Genomic DNA, 23,356 nt, shown 5'->3' on the forward strand with positions numbered 1-23,356 from the left:
CAGGAAACAAAGAGAACTCAGAGAGCTCTGGTTTTACACTTTAAGGTAGGGTTCACAAGTTGATCCCACTTTTCAATGGCCTAAACTGCTGTCAATTCTCAGCAATGGCTGATAATTGGTCAGGAGAAAAGACTCTAGGCAGTTCTCAGAAACTTTAACTTTCTTAAAGGTAAAGTAACTCCATGACAGCAGCACAGCCTTAGTTGTATCCAGGGGTGCTCCTGGAGGGGTTCTGCCTTGGTTCTGTGGTGGCTGCTGTAAACTGGACCTTGAGCCATGAGCATTCTGTAGATGGGGAAGGACATTGATCCTGCAGAAGTACACAGCTCCAAAACCAGAGGCGTACCATCGTCTTTAAGGCACATTGACATTCCCTTTGTTGCAGAACACCTTGCACATGCTACAAAGCAGAAAGGCACAATCAATGTCTTCAGGTCTTCTTAAGCATCTGTTATGGTTCATCTTCCAGTTATTTGAGCACAGCCTTCAGCTCTTGAAATTATGTTCAAATATCTGTTTTGAATGGTATAACAGAATTTTTTCTGAAAATATTTTGTGTGTTTCTTAGGAGCATCATAGAGACCCTCTCCATTTTCCTTTACCTTCTTTTCCCTGGGAGCCCATTTGCCATGACTGTTCTGTCATAGCAGTATAGCATGAGTCTGCCCTACCTGGTTAGAGGAGTGGACTGGTGCATTTCATGTATTTTTCAGTCTAAATCCAGAATGAGTGTGAATCACAGTATATCTGCCCTGCCTACCTGTATGAGAGCCATTCTAGTATAGGCGCACAACTTCAGAAGCACCAGTTAGCCAGTCAACCAGTTAAATTTCCAGTTAACCCTACTAATACACTTATCTTCAAAATACTTTGTCCAGTGTCACATCTTCCGCAATGAAAGTTTATTTTATTCATGTTTCCATATCTCTTTTTGCTGTTATAGCCCTGGATAGAATTCATAAGTCAAACAGCCCCGTCACAGTCTACAAATGTTAAAATAAATCATCCAACAGCCTGGCACTTTATCATTAAATAAACTGTAAATAATCAAATCTTACGGGCTTATCATTCTCCTTGGCCACTTTCTCCAAAAAGGCTGCAGGATTTTTATAGAACAATTGTTTGTTGATATCCTGAAGCTTTCTTTTAGAAACCTTTATTTAGAACATGATATTCCAGTCACAGAAATAGAATTCATGGCATCAGTTATGCCATCGGGCTTCCTCATTGCAAGTAAGTCAAGTGCTTACAAAGAGATAACAGGCAGCTGGAAACTTCCTCTTTGAGGAGCAAGAACTGTAGAACTGTCTGAAATTTAGACTCTACTCCTCCTCTCGTAGTCAGAGATAATGCTTTGCTCTTTGGCTGGTCTTTACCTCAACTCTTTGAACCAAGTAATTTCATGAAGTATTTTTTTATATTGTCTTTTAAAATTCAGTCATTTGCTACATTGCCATCATCCCAGGCCTTATTAAGACTGCATGAATCTGTAAGGTGTTTTAGGCACACAACCATGATGTTTTGTGCAGGCTGTTTGTTAGAACCTGGCCTCTGGTCAGCTCTTCTTGAAGAGAAAGACTTGACTAATTTCTCACTATATTTCATTTTCCTTCCTCTACTCTTTAGCAATCAGTGGATCAGGTTCCTTTGGGTTTGACATGAGGTGACTTCAGAACTGCCAACAGTATGCATCTTCTTCACCTTCACTCCCTTTTCCATTCTTCGCTGAGATCGCTGTTGTAAGAGCTCGCTTTGACCATAAAATGATCTTGCTCTGGCCCTAGATGATAAAAAGTTGGTCCCTTCTTGCCACAAGAAGAGGGATGTACAAAGTACTTTTCAGTATGTTGTGGTTTTAAGCCAATAACTAAAAAATTACTTATTTTTTGCTGTGAGATATGGATTAGAACTAGAGCAAAACAGGCTTAAAACTTAAAAGGAATAAAGACAGTTTATTAACAAACTACAAGAATAAGAACACCAGAATAAACTTCTAGAAAACTCTTTGATCTCCCACTACTTGACCATTTTTTTGTACACATGACAACATAGAGACAAAAAAACTTTAGAACTTTGGTGGTCAAAAACAGTCTCAATTCTTGCTAGAGTCTTTTCATCAGTCTTTGTAGAGAAACAGAAGTCTCTTTCTGCTAACTTATGGAGTTTTTCACAAGGAAACTATTTCTGTTATAATTTCTATGGCTCTGATGTCAGCTGCCCGGAAATCTGTAATCAGATCTTCTCATTTCACATCACTCTGAGGTGTGTATGGGCCATGAGTTTAGGGATGTCATTTTAAGGATGAGTTATTCAAAGGCAAAAGTCTTCTTCATCAGTCTCTGTGAGCTTTCTTGGAAAGCAGTTTCCTCTTTGCCTCCAAGGCTTCAAAATCTTTACCCAGTTCCAGCAACTCACAGTATCACAAGTATTCTCTCTTTTTCTCCCACTGCTTTGAACACTCTATTCCTCTCAATACTCTGTTATGAATTAAAGGAGTCTTTTTTAAACTACTATTATCTCCATAGCTTTAACAGAAAGATATTTCAGCTCTAGAGCATCTCCTTATTCCCTCTCTCTTATTTAAAACTTAACTCTTTTCCTCACTGTTTTTGGTGGTTTATGATGTTTTCATATTGATTGTCTCTCTCTTTCTCTGTCTTTCTGAGAAAAAGGAGTAATTTGTACGTTTATCCAGGTAGTAAAAGAATTAAAAGCTTTAGAAAAGCTGCAAGAGTTCATGGTGTCAGGTTTCAGTCCAGCAGCAGCAGTAACTGAGCAGCTCTGCTTTCTTCCCCACCCACCCCCCAACCTTCGTCTTCTGCGGCCTTATCCGGCCTAGGAGGGGGGTGAAAGAGGAGGATACGACAGGGCCTTGTTACCTTCTCAAAAGCCAGAAACAAAAGAGAGACAAGAGACCTCTGACTGTACTTCTTAAGGGGGTGTTCACAGATTGAATTCACTTTTAAATGGTCAGACCTGCTGTCAATTTTAGAAATGACTGATAATTGGTCAGGAGAAAAAACTCCCATCAGCCACCAGCAGTTTCAATTTCCTTAGCTTTCAAAACCACCTTAAAGGCAAAGCTACCCCATGACAAGTATAACAAAGAGCAGCAGGACAATGAGCCCATCCTGAAGTTGAGGAATTGTAATAATTTCCCTTGCATGCTTAAGGAAGGCAAAATGGAAACCATTGCTAGAGGTGTCTTCAGAAATCCAAACTCTGCACAGAAATTCATTCCTTCACGAGACATACTCAATTAATTTTGTGTCAGTCCAGCTGAGGATTCTGCCATTGGACACCGACTTTTTGGGTCATCAGTAGGGTTATTTGCAACCCACCTCAAAGAGAGTGATGCAATTCTCTTCCCTGGAAGCTGGTTCCTAAGAACCCTCCAAAGTGTTCTACTCTCAGCTGAAATGCAGATAAAAGCTGTAAAGTGCATGAGAACTGTGCTGGTCTTTGTTACTTCTCAATTTCACTTCTCCCTAGATTGCTTCTGTGGTGCCATTTGGAAACCAACAAGGACCAGCTTTGCCAGGCTGGGATGTATGTGCACCTGTAGTACATTTCATCCCAGGTTTCCTAGGAGTTGTTCACAAGAAGGGCTGTGGTCTGGCTGTATTCTTGGCACATAACCAGCAAATAAGGTAGAATTTTCACTAGCTCTGTATCTTCCCTTGTGCAAGAATCATTTTACTTCTGCAGGTGTCTCTTCTTCCATTATCTTATGAGTGGCTTTCCAGCCATTTATAATGAGCACCCAGCTACCTGCCTGGGAAGATGAATGTGCAGGCAGCTAAGACCATTCCCTCTGCACAGCAATAACTAGAGATGTGAGCTGTGGAAACTGCAAATTGGGCATTTCTGCCATGGACCAGTATATGACAGAGAATATCTTCCCTGCATGTTATATGGGGAATAATCATTCATCTCTTTGTTTGCCTTTGCTTGCTGTGGAAGTTGCAGTTCCCCATCAGCTCAACTCCAAGGATCCCAAACATTGCAGTAAACAGCCAAAGCCAGTTCAGAATAATAGATGACAAATGCAAGTCCTGCTCTGGCTACTTTAATGGCATGCCAGTACTCTCTTCTCTTCTGTGTGCTGGTCAGCTCTTTCATCCAATCTTATGCCTCCTGAATGTACCTGGAAACATCAGCCAAGTTAACTGTTTATCCTACCCTGGCCAAAGCTGTTCAGGTTTCCTATCCTTAGCCCAGTACCTACAAAGGATTTTATGAGCTGCTCATATCATACTAAATAAAAAACCCACAACTTGAGCTTGTGCCGTGATTTACAGCATTTGTAGAAAAAGCAAGCATTCAAATATCTGTTACATCAAAAAAGGCAGAGAAATATACAAATTTAGAGTTTGGGTTTACCCATTTGAACAAAAAGTGGTACTCAATATCATATGCCTTGAGTCATCTGAGTTTAATAGTCAGCCATATGACAATTTTTCTTAATCCCCAGTTATCTAAGTATTAGGCTGCCCTATTCATCCGGAACATCAAGCATGCTTTGACCGACTTGTCTGGAGCACCTGACAAAAAAACTTCTAATTTCTTTGGTGTGCTTAGTTTTACTTCTACCTATTTGTATAACACACAGGACTCTCTTGGAATCACTGTTTTCTCTTCAATAGAGATATTCAGCTTTTTCTTGATTACAGGAAAACAGAATCTACAAAGTTAACTACAATTACCAGTGTCTCATAGTTAACTTTATTTTCTCCTGACGTGTTTAAAATGACAGCATATCGATATGGAAATTTTCCTTCTGTAGTCTTTCAGCATCCAACGATTTCTCCATTGGTGACTGAGTGTGAATAACTTACCAAAATCAAGCATCTCTGTTGAAATATTGCATAAACCACACAGTGACAGTGTAGATCATATGGAAATCCACCATTTTCTGGATTTCAGAACTCTGTGGTAGAGCCATATTTGGCTTTATTGCAGATCAGGAAAAGGAGCTATAGAACAGTAGAAAGTACTGAAGCCACACATTCTTAACAGAATCTTGTCATCTGATGAGCATTTGCTGTCAAGAGCCTTTTTTCTTTAAAGTAGGTTTTGTGGGGAAACTGGTTTTCATAGTACTTTTGCCTGGAATGATCTTCAGAAATAGGAAGGTAGAATGTACACAGACAGAACGTACTTGTTAGAATATTCATTTGAAATGTGAGGAAATTATTCTGAAGACCCTTTCACATTGCATTGCCACCCCTGTTCACGGAAAATGGTGGTCTGTATACTCATTATTGCCTCATATGTGTGTTCCACCCTTGGGACCATTGTTGGTAATCAGTAGCCTGATAAGGGCTAGGGATTTTTCAGTTAGAGTAAACATAAAATCATACAAAATGTGACCTGGGTTTCTAACATGCAATTTAATGCCTAAACTACCAAACAATGGAGTAGAGAGTGTATGAGCTTCAGAAAATTTCCAAAAGTCTTACATTGTTTCATTCCAATGTGAATTTAAAACAGATTCTGCAGACTTTATTTTTGTCTTCTTTCAAAATAGAACTACTCCTAGGTTTCTGTCTCAGAGAACAGGATGATGGACAAGCTAGTGTTTGTTTTCAAGTGTTCTTTCAAAGCAGTTAACTTCTATCACAGTTACAGCCTACCAAGGGTCACTTTAAGCCAAGAACACTTTTCCAGTGCTCTTCAGTACTTCAGTACCTAGCTTTGTTGTACTGTCTCCTAGGACTCTTTCCAATTACTTAACATATGTCTATTTTTCTGAATGGCTTTTCCCCAACTTAGAAATGCTCACTGTCAGAAAACCAAGCTTGTGTCTCTGTATGCATCATAATCCTTTTGTCCTTTAATCAATAAGGAATTGCAAACATTTCATTAGCAGGCATATTGCTAGGAGGTTCTATAATTCAATTACTGACTGTGAAACCAAGACCTTGCTTTAACTCCTTCTGTCAGTTCTACTTTGCTGTATGAAATCATAGCAAACAGGGGGAAGGGAATCCCTGAGGTAATTCATGTATTCTCTCTCTCTCAAGGGCAGATCTTTTCATCTTCAGTTACCGTCACTTTTATTGATTGAGTTTGTGAATGATGTGCTATTTCCTGTAAAAATCCCTTTCCTTCATTTCTTTGCTGACAATAAAGACTCTGACCTTATCCAGAATTCCTGGCAATATCTTCCATTGTTTTCCTTTCCCATTTTAAATGAAAGGATTTATCCAAGGTCAGAAGATAATGCTCCTTCATGATGGTCAGAGAATTTCAGTTTTTCTTTAATGCAGCTTCTCTATCTAAAGAGATCACCACAGCTATAAGTGTTAATTTTAAGAACCAGACTGGACCTAGGATGCTTGTAAAACACCTGGTCTAATCTATCAATTGATATTCCCTAAATGTGTAGTGTTCCCTGAAGGAGAATCAAGCTTTTCTGAACTGAGAGCTGCAGGATTCATGATTCAGTGTAAAATTCACCCAGTTGTTTCTTCACACATTCCCTATGTGGCAGGGCAGAATTCTTATCCTATTTTCATGCAAATAAAATTCTACCAATCATGAAATTGCAAGGAAATGAGGAGACAAGCATAACGAAGTGAAGAATTCCACATCCTGCAAGTTACCCTTTCTGTCTTACCTTTTTCATTCACTGAATATGAAGCTTTCAGTTTCTCCTTCATCTGTTCACAGCTATTTGTTTCTTTCATTATACTCTTGTGAATGCTCTTTCTCTATCCTTTCAGCATCACAGAGCATAATTTGCATGAGAATAGCATCGTTCTCCCTTAACTGAAAATTGAAATATTCTGCCTGTTTAGTTTCTTCTTGTGCTTGTTGTCCTTTGGGTCCCTCCCTGTACCCTGATCTCCTGCCACATAGCACGTGTACCTCATATACTGCTACTTTCAGTAAAATGGTTTTTATGGATGGCAATAGCAGTTTTATCATCTGTTCTCTGTCTCATTGCTTTCTTGCTCATATTGCATATACCCTCTTACATAAAGGCAAGCTCATTTTATAATCCACAGATTTTTTTATTTCTTTTTTTTAATGGCTTTTGCTGAGTTAAGTTTGAATCTCTTCCAAGTTTCAGGCTTTCAGGATTTGCAAATTTTTGGTAAGAGTTTTCAGGGGATCTTCAGTGTAGCTTTTTTTATTCAGTTAGGTAGTCCTTGTTCTTAGGCACGGTCATGTGCTTCACGTACCACTAGTGGTTAAAATTATTTCTGGATTCTGTAGATAAAATTTAGGAGGAAGAGAAAGAACTCCAGTCCAAACCCCCAGTATGTCTGGAATTCAGAAAGAGCTCTCTTTGGTGGATGGAGATTGTGCTGTGGCACCAACATGAAGGAAGCAGATGAGATGTCTGCACAAGCAGCCTTTGAGCCAGATGGAGCAAAGTGCTTTTTTCAGTTGTGAGAGGAGGGGAGGTACAAATTAAGGACTAATTTGACTCCAGACACTTTGTGTATTAAACTAAATGAATTGAACAATCTTTGAGGGGAGGGAGCCAGTACCACTCAGCTGAGTAAGATCTTGCCCTCTCATAGAACTGTTGTAATACCTTACCACCATCACTTCTTCAAAACTGCAACATAGTTGGCACAATGGAGTCCTGGTGTTGGTCTTTATGAGGACTCCAAAACACTACAGTGATGCAAGGAATCATAACAGACAATGGCAATTAATGGTATCAGAGTAGACCTTCTCAAAATTCTCAAAAAGCCATATATTTGGCTCTCTTTAACAGATGTCCTTAATATTTTCTCAAAAAAGTTGTTCAAAGTTGGTGTTTCACTTTGAATTAAATACAGAGTAATAAACTCATTTTTATGGGCTTAAAATAGGTAAACAGGTTATCTCTTGATTCAGAGACAGTAGCAGTTTACAACAGCTTTAGTAACAGCTCATCTGCTGAGAAATAGATATTTGGAGTAGTTTCTGCTTTTTGCCAGTTGCTGGTCCAGTTTACCCAATTTCAGTTGCCCAGAATTATTATTTCAGAGGCATCTTTTTAGGAAAAAACTGGTCTAATTAATCCATATACCCCCTTGTTGCACTGGCTAAACCTGTGAGTGCACTAAAGCTGCCATCCTGCTTGCACCATTTAGCTTCTATTGCATGAAGATCCACTTGTTCATGTGTCTGACCCCTGAATTTAAGACAGCTATTCTGAGCATGAGATGCCATGTTCAGATATTGTGCAAAATTCAGACCAGGTGTAGAAGTAGATACGATTACAGTCTGAGTACAGTTACTCATAACTTTGCTTGGACTATGATTTACTTGATAGGATGTGATGTCTTCTATAAATTCTGAGCTCCAGGCTACTCCATCCAGAATTGCTCTTGTCTAGCATAATAATGTTGACTCAAAATAAGTTCAAAATAATATGGCACAGATTTTGAGAGCAAGGCCCAATCATCCTGTTTCTGATGACCCCAATGAGCTTTAGTCCACTGCAAATGAATTCCACAGAATGGCAGTTTGAATTGCTCATTTTCTTTAATTTGCCCTTTGGTTAGTGTTATTATTTGGGCAATCATAAGAATTAGGTAGTGGAAAAAAGCGTTTTTCCACTTTCAAGTCTTCTTTTTGGCTGTACTTACTCCTTACCATGCCAACCTAAACAGTTTCTAGCAATATGCCAAACTTAGAGAACACTCTTTGTTTTAGAGGACTGCTATGTCTTTTATGTGCAGGCTAACAGTTGCTGCAAAAATCCTTTTCCTCTGCACAAGGCGTTAGGACAGAGGGTCAGTCCAGCCATCCTCTCTGATTTAGAGGAAATGGGAGTCATAAGCCCTACAGAACAGTCATTTAATTTAGTCCAAGAACAACTTCTTCTGAGCAATAAGATGCCATTCAGTGTGATTGTCATGCTTTTCCTAAGAGACAGATGTTGCAAGGCTACCTTGAATGCAGGTGATGACTTCAGTGGCTTCCGTCTCCCATTTTCACTTAGGTTACATAGCTCTCTTGTTTTCACTACAGCTGGGTTTTTGTCTTCTGTTAAGATTTCTTTGCATGTTTTACACACATTCTTGAGACCAGCTCTTATGTTTACAGTTGTTATCCACTCTTTCCAGTCATTGTGTTATGATCAGGAGTCTGGAAATAAACATGGTTTTTCTGGATCCTGTTGACTTCAGATTGCCATGATGGGTAACACAAAAAATAAGAGAATCATTTCTCCATATCTCTAAAGAAAGTACCTTGGTAAAAGTACCTAGGTCTCCCTCCTCTTATCTTTACTGGTGTTTACCTTGTCCAGTTTTAATACCTGTCCTCATGATTTACCAAAGATTATAGAGAATGACCTAGTTAAGACATAGATTACTGCATGACCCTCAGATGTTTCCCTGCTAGTCTCAAGGGCCTATGTAATTTTGTTCTGCTTTGCACCATATCTCAGTTCCTATAAAACTGGTTTGGATCTTAGTCCTGATTGAACCAACAGTTGGTTCAATAATAAAGATTCCAAGATTTGCCAGTACCCTTAAAATCATGTCATGTCTTTTCTCATTTTTCAAGATAAATTGAAGTCACAGAAGTTGGCTTTATAAAATAATTGGCTACTTAAAAAAAAAACCCAAACAAACAGATTTTTATTAGAAGCTTATATTTTAAATGGTTATATTTACTTGTTTAATAGAAGAAGCTGAAAATCAGGCTTTCAGAAATATTCTCAAACCATGAGATGTGTTCAAGTTTCAGGCGCTTAATAGTATTCAAAGCCAAATAAATCCTGTCTAGTGTGACTCCTTTTTATGAAAGTGACCTGTTGCCACCTGGTAGAGATTCTGCTTTTGTTCAAAAGCTTCAAAAGTAGAACCTGAAGAGCTGCTCTTTCACTGCTAAACCATTGCAGCCACTGGAGTAACTTCACCTGGTAACTAAGTCAATGTTCCTGATTTGGTGCTGAAGGGCTAACAACTCCAGCTTCTGTTTTTTAATTGGATATTTTAATATCCAGAAGCAGTGCATATTCCATAGTGCAGTGGACTAATGTTATAGCAAGAGTTCCTATGAATTAAACCATAGCATACTGGTAATGATTTTAGTTATTTCTTATCTGTGGATCCATTAAGCAGATACACGAGAGATTGTTCCATAATTAGGAGCTTACAGTGGAAAAATACAATGTAATGTCTCCCAGACTGCCTTCTATAAATAGATGTCCTTTTCTTTAGATCCCTGCTTCTGCTTGAATTTTCTGATAAGAATTCAGTAGAGATGTAGATGGAGCTACAAACATCACTTTAAATTAACAGTAAGGTCTAATTGTTTCAGATTATGAGCTTTGTCATAATTCAGAAGGAATCTAAATGTCAGTAAGATGACACTGTTTTAGTTGTGTCTTCCAGTTCTTTTTTCTGCTGCCTTATCAAAACAAAAAACTAAAAAATAAAACAAAACATACCAAAAATAAAAATGTGCAAAAAAAGTTTGAAACAAACAAACAAGAAAAAAAGGCTAAAATGTTGAAGTTGTCTTTCACAGATCAAAAAACCAGCAAAAATGGTCTGTAGGATCAATATCACCATGAAGACGTGATGCAATTTTTAACATCTGTTCTTTCCCTTTCATAGCTTCTCCAGTGTGATAGAATGAAAATAAGTAATTTGCTTCTTCTCTTGGCTTGAGGTCTAAAAGTTGTATTTGTATTTCAAATATATACTGCGGTTTGGTAGTGGTGAGGCGAGGGATGAATTGGTATCATCCCTTCTCAGAAACACAGGTGGTCGGTCATACATTTGGTTTGTGCTGTGTGTAGGCCTCAGCTCCTCTCTTTGATGTAGCCTCTTTCCCACATTCTGCTATTCATGTTTGCTTTCTTTTACCGATGTTTTCTCATGACCTTGAGTTTAAAGAATTTCATCAGTACATTCTCCAGTTAACCAAAGTGTGAGAGGTACTGTCACATGTCCTCTTGCTCACTTGGATCTTCATTCTGCTAAGAGTTTGTCATGTATGAAAGTCAGAGTTGCTAGGAAGGTTGCAGGGTATTTACCCTTTTTGGTTTGTTTTACTAAATCTGTGTTAAAGTAAGAAAAGCTGGCTTGATTCCTGCTGTTTATACGTAGAAACAACTCTTGATCATTGAATGACCCTTACCCTATAGATCCAGTCATCCATGCCATGGGAAAAAAAAATTGTTGTGTCTATTAATTTTCACTGGATGTCATCCAGAAAGCAGAAATATTACTGCTTATGTTCATCTTGTGTTGACACACTGCAATAAAGGAGTCTTCATATGCCAGAGTTAATCTGCTAACAGAAGATTTACTGCTCTTTGCAGTGCCATGCCAAATGTAACCTTCAGTGCTTTTTCCTGAGTTTTAACCCTACTTTAACTCTTTACTCCTGGCAAATCCTCCTGCCCTTAAGCTGTGCCCAAGTTAAAAATTTTAAATGACCTGAAAGATTTTTTCCTTCCCTGAAAGGTAAAATTATTATTTGATATGTTGGTCCACAAGGACACACATGTTCACATCCAAATGGAGCAAGTGGTAGCATTGTCATTTGCAGAATTCTTCAAGCAGAAATTCCAGCCTCTAAGTTTAGAAAATAGCACTTCCCAGAGAAGTAGATGAAAATGAGAACTATATTGCTTAAACAGTTAGGTCCTGCAATGTGAGCAAGAGCTGCCTGAAAATCAGGAGCTGCAGACTCAGCTCCATTTTCAGAAAGGCGTTTCAGAAAACTTATCAATCCATTTGTTAGCTGTGCTCCCTGGTAGTTACATACAAATCCACTTCTATACTGGTAGCTCTTTCTACACCATGTTATTACATAGCAAACAGACACAAAAAATTTAAAATCTCTCTGGAGGACCACGTGTGAATGTATAGGGACTCAGAGGTCTGTCCCATGCTGTTAATGCATGTGTGCCTCAAATCTGCGTTTGTTCTTAAGTGCCAGGAGCTTATTTCATAAATGGTGGAGAAGCCTGTGACAGTGTGAAAGAAAAAAAGTTACACTTTTTTTTTTTTTTTAAGCAGTGAAGTCCCTTCAAATAGCCAGTCTAAGTTCACCTTGAGGGCAAAGCACAGGCTACTTTAAAATAAAAATCTTTTAGTATTCGTCAATAGAAAAATAACTGTTCTGTTCTGTGTAAATAATTTTTGATCAATGTACTGTTCTAAGGCAATTCCCAATTAGCATATCCTATAGCTGATTGTCAGATCCTGTCCACAGGGTGCAATTGTGACACAGGCTGTGAATATTCAGCAATAGGAGTCTGTAAATCTGAGTAAGTAATGACAAAGCCTCTTTAGGGAAAGAGGTGAGCTGAGTAGAATAATGGCAATCTTGGGGGGCAGTGGGGTATTTTAATTTAATCAAATCCAGAGCAACTGAAAAAGATACTATTAAAAGGACTTATTCTCTGAAGTAAATACTTTTCAGAAAAATGTACAGTTCAAACTGACATGCTAAATTGGCATCCTTACATACACTCCATTCTGTGGATCAAAGCAAAGTAAATCATTTCCCTCGCCTTTTATCTCTTTTATGGATGTGTTTGTGAGTATGTGTGCATATGCATGTGTATGGTGTGTGCATGTGCATACATGAGCAACACAGAACAATGGCAGCGACAGGGGTTCTCGCTTTTTCTGTAATGAAGTTGGCAATTTAATTTTTTTTTTATCTAGTGGTACCTAATGGTCACTGCCCACAATAGTAAAAGCTCAGAAGTATTGCAACTTTCTCTTGCCTGTGTTTGCCCAGCCACCCTTCTACATACTACAAGCACTGGGAAATTTCAATGACACAGCTTGGAATGGGTTCAGTGACCTCAATTATGCCCTCCCACCCACTCCAAGCTCCTTTCAATTTGCAAAAAGCTTTAAGTGGACAAAACCCAGATGCCTTTTGCTTGTAGTTCAGTAAGAACAGATTGGACATGTAGATTCTTGTCAAAGTGATATATGTAGTTCATTTTCCATTAACTCTTTCTTAACTAAGGGTTTTAAATTATCGGTTCCAAGTCTAGCACTCTGCTTTGCTTTCTACTGTTTTTAAGGTCCATTATGACTGCAACATCATTTAAAAGTGAAACTTAAAATACCTCAGCTAGACATTGACTGATACAAAACAGAATGGTTCTGCTTTTAAAGGCAATAACTCTTTTTTTTCTTTTTAAACTTGTTTCATATATAATAATCCATTCTGTCGTCTAAGAGAGTTGAAAAACACTAATTAAATACACTAAGTAAAATCTCCAGTTTGGGAGGAAAAAGAAGTCATGACTTGTGCAAATGATTTCCCAGTCAAAACCAGTATATGGACCCTGATGACCTTGAGCTTGCTTCAGTTGGCTTGCTTAAAACTTACATTGCTTTTAATACATTGTAATATTGCCCCGAAGAGGCAGTGCCCTTCCCCTCCCCCAGAGCATTTCATTACACTCCCTTTCTCCCTCTCTCTCCCTCTCTCTCTCCCTCTCTCTCTCATTCTGCAGAAACATGTGCTGTCAATAACGGAGGCTGTGATCGGACTTGCAAGGATACCGCAACAGGAGTACGGTGCAGTTGCCCAGTTGGATTTACCCTGCAGCCTGATGGGAAAACGTGCAAAGGTCAGCCTCTGTTTGCTTTGCAATGTATCATTTGCCTTCAGTGGGCCCAGTACAAGATGTAAATATTCCATTATTTAATCAATACTTTTTAAGTCGAGGCAATTAAGTTCATTAGCTTTCTCCTTCCCTAATTTTTATGTATTTGCCTGGTTCTATTGTTTTCCTTTTTATTTATTAGAGGGTTTTATTACTGAAAAAAAATGAGATACAGAAGTCAAACTGTTCAAAGCTGAGCAAAGATTTAGAGGAATAATTCAGGGCTGCAAAAGGCCTTTAGTTTCAAAGGATATTCTGATACCTTTGTAATACCTCAGTCATCTAATGGTGTCTGCATTTGTCTATTCAGAAAATGAGTTACAATTGTTAAGCAATACTTTGTTACCTGAGGATAATCAACTGCTTACTACTAAGTGAAGCCAGGTATTGCTCAGAAAAAAACTTGCTCATTTCTGCAGCTTCGAAAGATAAATAGACAGCTACAAAGGAAAACCAAAATAACATTTACAAATGCAGGAGTCTAAACCACACAGCTGATGCTCAGGTTTTACTCCCCAAAGGCAGCACCAGAACCTTGCTATTCTGTCTTTTGTGTGTGTGTGTTAAAACTGAGGTCAGGGGAAAAAAGAGCAGAAAAGAACATCTGATAGCACTGTCAGCATGTGCTCTCAGTTAAAGAGACCGGGACAGTTCTCAAATGTCCCTACATTGTCACACTTCAATGGCACATGAAGAAACTTGGGTACATGTTGGTAGGACAAGTCCATCCATCAACAATTTTCCCACTTTCCTGGGTATTTCTTTTGAGCTTCTTTGCAAAAGATCTGGAAGTGGAGATCCAGGACAACATGGCATATATTCTTGTCGCAGAAAATATTTTTCATCACTCAGTGACTTAGCTTAAGTTGACATAACTTGCTAAGAAATTATTATGACTCTTTTTCCTTCAAATTAACCAGAAATGTCATAATACCTTCCATCCAGGGCTTGATGTTACTTAAAACAGTAAAATCCACAAAAATAAACAGAAAGTGTGTGGTTTCCTCTTGCTACAGGCTGAAAAATCTCAGTGCTTGGGCATGATCCTGTTAGTATTTATAGAAATAACAGTCCATTTGCCTGTTTATTTGAAAATAAAACATTTAAATTGTCATTGCACACAATGTTAATAGTTAAGGGTGAGCACACATCAAAACTCAGTCATCTTAGTTCAAGCCACATAAAAATAAATATTCATTTTTACCAGCAGACTAGCTAAGCCATAGCAGCAGAACAGTAACAGTGATTCCACTGAGTGCTTAAAAAGAAGGCATTTTAATAATGTAACATACACCTAGGCTTGATCATAATGTTTATTACTGAAACTGTGTTATGAAAAAAAAAAAAAAAAGAGTAATTCTAAATTTAGACATTTGGCCAGAGAACTAACATGAAATTATATTTATATAATAATCAAGACTGTAATTATTCCAATGGACAAAATGAAATATTCTACTGATCCACAAACCAAATACCATAGCTCTAAGCTCTTTCACATTTTGCTTTTCCCCTTTTTTAAGAGTAGAAAATATAAGAAACAGAACCTGTATTTTTATAACACTGCTGATTCTTTCTTACTTTCTTAAACTAAGAAGCAGCTGGAAATTAACACAGATGGTTTAATAAAGCAACAAGCCATTTCTTTTTAACCTTTATTGACATTTTAGGAAATAATCTTTATTGTAAAATGGTAAAACATACATTGAAATTTAATTTAATTAATAAAAGTTGTCATATGTATTACACTGTGAGATTTCTGGGCTAGATCCTGCTCTCCTGAAGTTGAAGTGATTTTCCATTTAAATCTGTGCACAAAGAATCCTGCACTTAAACTGACCTTGAAGTTTCTTGCACAGCTTTTGCAGGCGTCCCTTAGTCAAAAGGGATGGTCTGTAGGATTTGCAACTCCCGAGGGCAGAAGTAAACTTTTTGGTGGAGTGACATTGATGTCCTCTTGGCTCCTCTTGCTGATAGGTAAAGCCTGGAAAAGACAAGACAGGAGAAAGTCAATGTGCACATATTCCTTCCTCTGAATTCTCTAGAAAAGAAAAGAAGAGAGTGCTCAGCACAAGTTTTCTCCTTCGATTTTTTTTCTTCTCTACTTTCCTTGACTTGACTGGCCCCCAGTCTCTCATATATCCAAGTCCCTCTGTCCTCCAGCTGTAATTTTACATCTGTTTGGGGGTTATGTCTTGGATGTCTTTTAAAGCATCTTCAGGGATCATGGAGCTGTCACATGCTGTCTTTCTTGGGCATAGTTTTCAAGTGCTTCAAGTCCCACAGCATGTCCAAGTGACATTTCTCATCGAACATCATTTTAAGGTAGGTTATGTTTCTAAATATAGAATAACAATATGCCATTGTCTGTTAAGGGAAAGTAGAGATGCAGGGCAAGGAAGAAAAGCTGAGAGGAACTGGAAGGAGAATTAATATATTAACTGAAAAATGCAATTGTGAGTTGAACAAAATTATTAATATGTTTAGGTTTAATTTAGCAAATAATGTTGACCGAAATAATGTTTTTATTGGAAAGTCTCTGATTTTTTTTTTAGTCCATTTTGGCATCTTCCTCTCTAAGCCATTTTACATAGTGCAGCTACTACATGAAATTAAGTAGAAGCTTTAATTCAAGAGGATTAAATAAGACTCAAAGAAACATCTGTACTTTTGGGTGTTACAAAGTGGATGTAGGGTAATTTATTAATGTGTAATTGTAGCTCATTTGTAGGTGATTTCCTCAATAATGTGATTTTACTATACTAGTAATTTATGGAAATCTGCTGACACATTTCTTCCTTATTTCTTACTAGGGAATTTATTATTTTTTTAAAAAAAATCATGCAATAAAAGTACTATTTTGCCAAATAACAAAAATTTCTAGATGATTCTGTTCAACAATCAGGACTCTAGTCAATTTTAGGCACTGTGTAGGCATGTAAAGGGGGAAAAAGTTTCCTATCGACAATGTCCACAGGTTTTTGTTTCATAGTTGGGAAGTACATTAATTGTTTAGTGTAGAAAAAAGGCAAATATAAATACAAAAGGAAAGTTCTTAATAAAGAGTATATGCAGACATGCTTGATTACCAAAAGGTGGGAAAGAAACCCTTTTAAATGGAACTAATTGTTCTGTGCTTTGCTTGCAATATCACAGTTCCCATTCTGTAGTTCTAGTCTAGAATCTGGCATGAATTTAAATCGCGAAGTACAGAACTGAGTCCTGACTAAAAGTCTGATATTTCTCCTGGCCCTTCTCAGTGTATCAGAGAACTACACCAGGAAGGTGTAGGAGAGCAGCTTCAGAGTAATACAAGGAACCTGCCTTCAGTGGTTTTGCAAGAGGTTGACCTCTTTCATAGTGAGAAATAAGAGTTCATTGTACCTCAAAGAATCAAGCTCCTTTTTTAATGCAGAGTACAGTCTGGTTTATATCAAATGTCTGTAAAATTGGGAGGTATAATGTTGTAGAGATAGTTTTAACATGGAATAGGTACAGATACTGGCAGAACACGTAGGAAGACTACTGTCCACTGTCATGGAGGATTGCTTTGCTTTCTGGAAACTGGAAAAACCTTTTTAATCTTTTACTAAAAATCTCTAATTTCTCTGTTACATACATAATTTACAAAAGTGTTGTCTGTGGTCTAGTTAGAATGATCTTCAGATGTATTAATGGTGCTTGGATAAAAATTTGTTAACCATTTGCTGTCTTTTAAAAGTCAGTCTTGAGCTCAAGTCTTCCTGCAGTTGGCTTGGCACACAATGGAGAATGCTCCTTTATTCCCTTCAGCTTTCCTGTCAGTTTGGCTCTTAATAAGCCATACCATGGAGGCTTTTGACAGCTGAGAGAAGAGACATTCTATGCAGAAGGAGTTCCATATTCTCCCTCTTATTAATGCCATTTAATTCCTATTGCCATTGTAACTGGGTGATGCCAGCTTGATGCTCAGTTCATTTGATGCTGTTGATTATTGTGCTACACATGAGGAAACAGTGCCTACCAAGTTATCCCACAGGATTCAGCCAATTCACAGAAAGGGAGACTGAACATTGAAAGACGTAGAGGCCTGGGATGCTTATTGCTCATTACCTCCTACCCATTTTAATATCCTCTGTGTTGGGCATATCAGGGGTTACGTGGTCCTTAGCTCCCTTTTTTGTTGGTTTCTGTGCCTCCTTCCTGCTGAGTGACCTTTTCATGGATCCAGCTCCATTCTGCCCTCAGTGAGAAAATTCATCAGTTCAACATTTTAAATATACTAAATACAGCTTGGGTAACTGATCATGCAGGAAGCTCATTTGAAAAAGACTTGCAGGGTTCAAGAGGAGTGAAGTCAGACTAGATTAGATTTAGCACAGATTTCTGAAGATTGTTTAAATCCATCTGCCAAACTGGATCAAACAATAAAGAGCTCACCTTCCCGAGGGCAGCTGCAGGAGACAAGATGAGCCAGGGAGAATTCTTCTCTCAGGACTTAAAGTAGAGAAAGACTGAGAATGATGGCTAAAGATGACACCTGAGAGAGACAAGGGCTTTCCTTCGTTGCTTCTCTAAGTGAATTAGAGCAAGAGAAAGGGCAACAAGCTTCTAGCATGTTCTAGCATGTGTAAAATATATGACCATGTGTATGATATATATGCTCTGTTTCTGCCCTGGGACTTAACAACATAACTGTGCCCCCAGGCAGTGTTGTGCCTGAAAAAAGCAACTTTCCAGCACTCTGCGCCTAGACATAGAAGTACTGTGCAGGCTACAGCCCTTGCTGAGCTCCTAGGGTCAAATGGCACAGCAAATTAAATTTTTAAGCAGGAGAAACTGGATTTCTAAGGGTCATTGAGCAAAAGCAACATCTCAACTATGACTTTTCCACAAACATTCATAAAGTGCTACCTAACTTTGCAATGTCCTGCAGATTTTTTTTTTTTTAACAGCAGGATGTGGATTATTTTATTCAGTTGACTTCCTGTTTTACATCATTTCACCCACATTTCATCATTTGGTTTGCCTCTTATGATGATCCACCCTTAAGGGGAAGGAACCTGACAACAGGATTTTGGGATAGTCAGCTGGGCTGTAATGTGAGGGGGATTAGTAGCAATGTGGTATTACATGTTCATAATGTGCCCCCAACTGTGACTAAATGCAACAGGATCTTCCTGTGCAGGAGTAGGTCTGTGCCAAGCCCAAGTGATCTTACAGATGTGTGTTTAGGAGACAGAAAGTTCCCTTCGCATCCCCACCTAGAGATGGTGCATTTTCTTGGCTGTGTGACACTCAGCCCTTCTCAGGCTCTGGGATATGTTACTAGGGCGGTGTTATGCTGGGGTTATGTGCCTGCATGGCAAACATTTCTCCTTCCTGCTGTCTCATTGTCATGGTGACCCAGCAATGGGGTGGGCTCTCCGCTTCCTCAAAACAGGCCTCCATCCTTCAGCATTCAGATGTAGCAAAGAAATGTGGCACTGAGGCGCTTAAATACTTGACTACAGTAGGAGTATCAGAAATGCCTGAGTGGTGAATGATCTGCCCAGTAACTCAGCTCTGAAACCTCCTTTATCATTAAGCAATCTAGGGGGGAAAAATAAAATAAAATAAAATAAAATAAAATAAAATAAAATAAAATAAAATAAAATAAAATAAAATAAAATAAAATAAAATAAAATAATAAAATCAGGAGCATAGAGACTAATGAAAAAATTCAGTCAAAGAACTGCATCAAAGTTTATTTCAAATAAAAGGGAAATTTTGCACTGGCTCTGGTAGTTTGATATAGTAATTACTTTTTTTATCATTCTTAATTCCAGCCTATCACGGCAGGAAAATGTGTTTTAAATCAGCTTTGAATAAACAAAAAAATAAAACCCTGAAAGTGAATAAATTTGAAAATGGAATTGTTTCCATGAAAAGAAAAGTTTTTTAGAGAATGAGTTTCAATGAAACAAAGTATGTTTTGTTAAATATGAACTGAAAGTTTTCATTAAATTAAAGGCTTTAAATTAATGCTTGACATCCGTTTGGTATAAGATCATGACTCAGATGCTGAAGTCTTTCCTCTCTTTTTATTCAGAACACACTAACACTGAGTGAAAAGCTCACAGTGAACAGTTCAGCTGGCCAATTTGGCTTCATTTCCTGGCTACAAAGTATCTGTGAACAGTTATGATTTCCTCCATACTTCCATTAATTGAAATTACTTAAAATTTGTTTTAGTTTTTTTCTCTAAAATTGATTAAATTGACTAAAGCACTTAGAATTGCATCTTGTTAGTCCAAATCAATTCATATGAAACTGAAAATCTTTCCTCTTTTTTAAAAAAGTACACCAGACAGAGCATAGGTTATTTTTTACTGTTTATTATTAGTAAGATAAAGGTGTTAATCTCATACTTCCACAATTAGTTTGCCTGAATTATGAAAATACTTTTATTTCACTGGGATTGGTTAGGTAAATTTCAGAGTGTTATAGTTTTTTTCATTTGTTGCCTAAATGCAATTTTTTTGCTGTCAGAGTACCTTTGATAAACTCAGGTTTTGTTTGATTAATATCCCTGATCAATTTGACTTTTTTTCTACATATCAGTAAAAATTAGACAGTAAAATATAACCCAGTGCAAGAAAAGCTCTACAATGTATGCATCAGTCAAGTTTACACTAAGGCAGATAAAATTTTCATGGCTGATATGACTACACTTCTCACAACAACTCTTTAGAGTCAAGACTGCAAGTTTGGAACAGGCCTTCTGAACTAAGATGGATCATGACCCAAGAGAAAAATACAAGGCAGGCCCAAATGATTTCATGTGAATGAACTTTTTTTTTTCCTTAAACTGATCTCACTGAAAGTAGTCACCTAAACACAAAGTTTTCCTTTGTTGAATTCATTCACGTATATCAGCATTTTAAATGGGGAAAAGAATTTAATTTATCTCCTGAAGAATTTAACATTTAGAGGCAAATCTGTTCATAGCTGTCTGACTACTCCTGCTTTGAATCGATACCTTCTTTCTGTGCATCTCCCATGAGCAGTGTGTGCAATTTCTGTGGTACCCCATGCAGTGAAAGGAGTATCAGTGGTCTTAGAGCAGGTCCTAGGGCTTACAAAGAGAGCTTTTCCCAGCGTGCCTTTCTCTAGCAACATGAATTTTTTTCTTGACACGTGTGAAGAAGTCAGTTTAGCTCCCTCCACATAGGTTTTTGAGGAATGTAAGCATTATGAGCCATTAGGCATAACAAGCTGTTACATTTTCCATTGCTTTCTCAAAAAAAAAACAAAGCAAAGCAAAAACTTGCAAATGTTATGAAAGAATAAACTCAAATGAAAGAAGTTACTGACAGTCATCACCTCCTCTGCAGTCAGAGTGCTGTGGTACCAGCAAATGTCAGCATAAATGTCAGCTTCAAAACTACACTACAGTGGGGTTTTGAAGAGGATGCCTGGCAAAGCCAGAAAGGACAGAGAACTGCTTTTTCCCTTTTCTTTTGATTACATTTTCCTTGATCATTGCACCTTGGCCATCTACTTACATGTCTTATAATTTAGGTGTTAATAGGGTGATTGTACTTTTACACTTGATTCTGGTTCATAATGTCAGTGCTTCATGCCAGAGAAATGTGTATAGCACATAAAATTTTCAAGGCTGAAATAGTGCCTTGGATTCATAGTTTGGTTTGGAAAGGAGCATATGGGGAATGGTCCCTTAGCCTTACCTTAGTCAAAGGTACAGTGACAAGGAGTGAGGGCAGCTTTTCCTTTTAAGCTGATGCGTAGCATCTCTTTGCTTGCTGCACATAAATGAAGGTATCTGTCTGGATCACTCTGGGATAACCCAGAGCCATAGTGTGCACGTTGCTTAGAGTCTGTCAAAAGTACATAGGGGAAAGACAGGATTACTCTCAGCATACTTTAACTTGCTCTGCTGGAAAAAAAATGCCAAACTTTGCAAGTGGAACAAGACTGAGACAGACTCAGTGCTTAGACTCTCTATGAAGAAGCTGACCTGAGCACATAAACCACTTTAACCATGATCTTTGGGAGTGGCAAGTAGTACAAATATTTTAAGGTAATAAGTCAGATACACTTTTGACTTTTTAGCAGAAAATTTCTCAGACATTTCAGAAAACGGAATGCTCATGGGATTTCAAGTCAAGAACCTCAGTAGAAAAGGCACTGAAAATTGCAGTTTCATTTTTAAAACAGAGGTTGTCATCCTCAAGCCTTTGTGTAGACTCCACCTTCTGTGACTCTTCATTTGATCGTCTAGGCCACTGTTGTCCCCACCGTGGACACCCAAGTAGAATCTCCATCCTCTCTCTTATGCATCAGCCCTCAGGGGACATCAGATTTTATTTATTTTATTTGATTTTATTTTATTTACTTCTCTCAGGAACCCCTCAGTGAACTGTGTTCTAGAATAAAGTCAGAAGAATAGGTGAATTTATTTCCCCAAGGGAAAATAAACACATCAGCCTTTGGTAATTCCTGATGGGATTAGAGGTTTTGCATAATATGACTCAGATACCTCCTATTTATACAAACTTAAAGAGATGTGCATTGGGAAATAACATGGGACACCCTCTGAACTCATGTCTTACTGCAATAACATGGAAAAAGTTTAATCCGAAGCAAAAGTGTAATCCCAACCCACTTTACTTGCCTTGACAATATCTCTGAACTGGATTAGCCTTTCCACTTCCCCTCAGAGTCTAACAGGGAATACAAGGTCCTCTCCTTGAGCTCAAAAATAGAAACAAAATATAAGAAAAAGCAGTAAAATAGTGGTGCAAAGAGGCCTGTGTTGTCAATTCAGAGGTGGAAGTTGGTGCAGGACAAATTCTCAGTCCCTCTCTGTTTTTTTTCAGTGTTCCTCCCTCTGAAAAACATCCTACTCCAGAGGGATCAGAGTGCCTTGATTTTTTTCAGTGGCAGGCCAGAGCCAAATAATTTTATCAAGTGATTTTGTCAAAGCCAGTCCACAAGCTGTCTGAAGTCAGGTGGTAGAGCTTTAGAAGTTAGCTATTAAAGTATGTGTTGTCTCTAAGCAACCCTGAAATGTTTACTTAAGTGGTTCATTTTGAGCCATTCTTCCCCCCCAGATGGTTTTCTCCCTACTTCTCATCAATATAAGCCAAGAATAAACTTCCCAATAATCAAATCAAGATCTATTTTTCATAATTTGTTATAAGCAATTCTACTTCTGTCAGATTCTTTACACAATTCTGCTTTCAAGATACAGCAATGTACCCTTCCAGTGTTTGCCACTAGAAATAAGTGCATTTTCAAAAATAAGCACCATTTGCTTCTTTGTACCTGAAAGCAAAGAGCTATCAGAAAGTAGATCAGGTGCAATCACAAGCCATTATAGCCACGTATCGAAACAAAAAATACCTTTGCCCTCTCCATATTGATCATGAGGCAAATATAAATCTTGTGGCTCAGGTCTGTCTTTTATCTTAAAAACAAGGAAAAAATTAAATACAAAAGCCTCTTATGTCTGCATGGACAGAGAGCCATCTTTGCCTTGCATGAGAAGTTGGCACCAAAGTTAATTCATAATATGAGACTAATGACAAGAATGATACTAGTGAAAATGTGGGTTTTTCAGTAATTAAATTGGTGCTTTTAGGAGGAACAAAAGCATTAATTTAAAATAATCATTTTCTATATATGTATGGTAACAGATTAAATGTGCGATTAAGTATTCCATTAAAATAGGCAGACTTTCTTAAAATTACCACCTGACACATCAGTTCT

The 23,356-nt window shown here is 37.9% G+C and overlaps 1 protein-coding gene across 4 annotated transcripts in view; it reads left to right on the forward strand.

Moving 5' to 3' along the window:
• SCUBE1 (signal peptide, CUB domain and EGF like domain containing 1) overlaps positions 1 to 23,356 on the forward strand; it is a 198,995-nt gene that overhangs the window by 116,845 nt on the left and 58,794 nt on the right. For all 4 annotated transcript variants that reach the window (XM_015628660.3, XM_015628663.3, XM_015628662.3 and 1 more), the window contains one exon: positions 13,454 to 13,570. In XM_015628660.3, coding sequence (XP_015484146.1) covers positions 13,454 to 13,570 — 117 coding nt within the window. The remainder of the gene's footprint in view (positions 1 to 13,453; positions 13,571 to 23,356) is intronic.

This window comes from Parus major, chromosome 1A (genome assembly GCF_001522545.3).
Source record: "Parus major isolate Abel chromosome 1A, Parus_major1.1, whole genome shotgun sequence".
Taxonomy (NCBI): Eukaryota; Metazoa; Chordata; class Aves; order Passeriformes; family Paridae; genus Parus; species Parus major.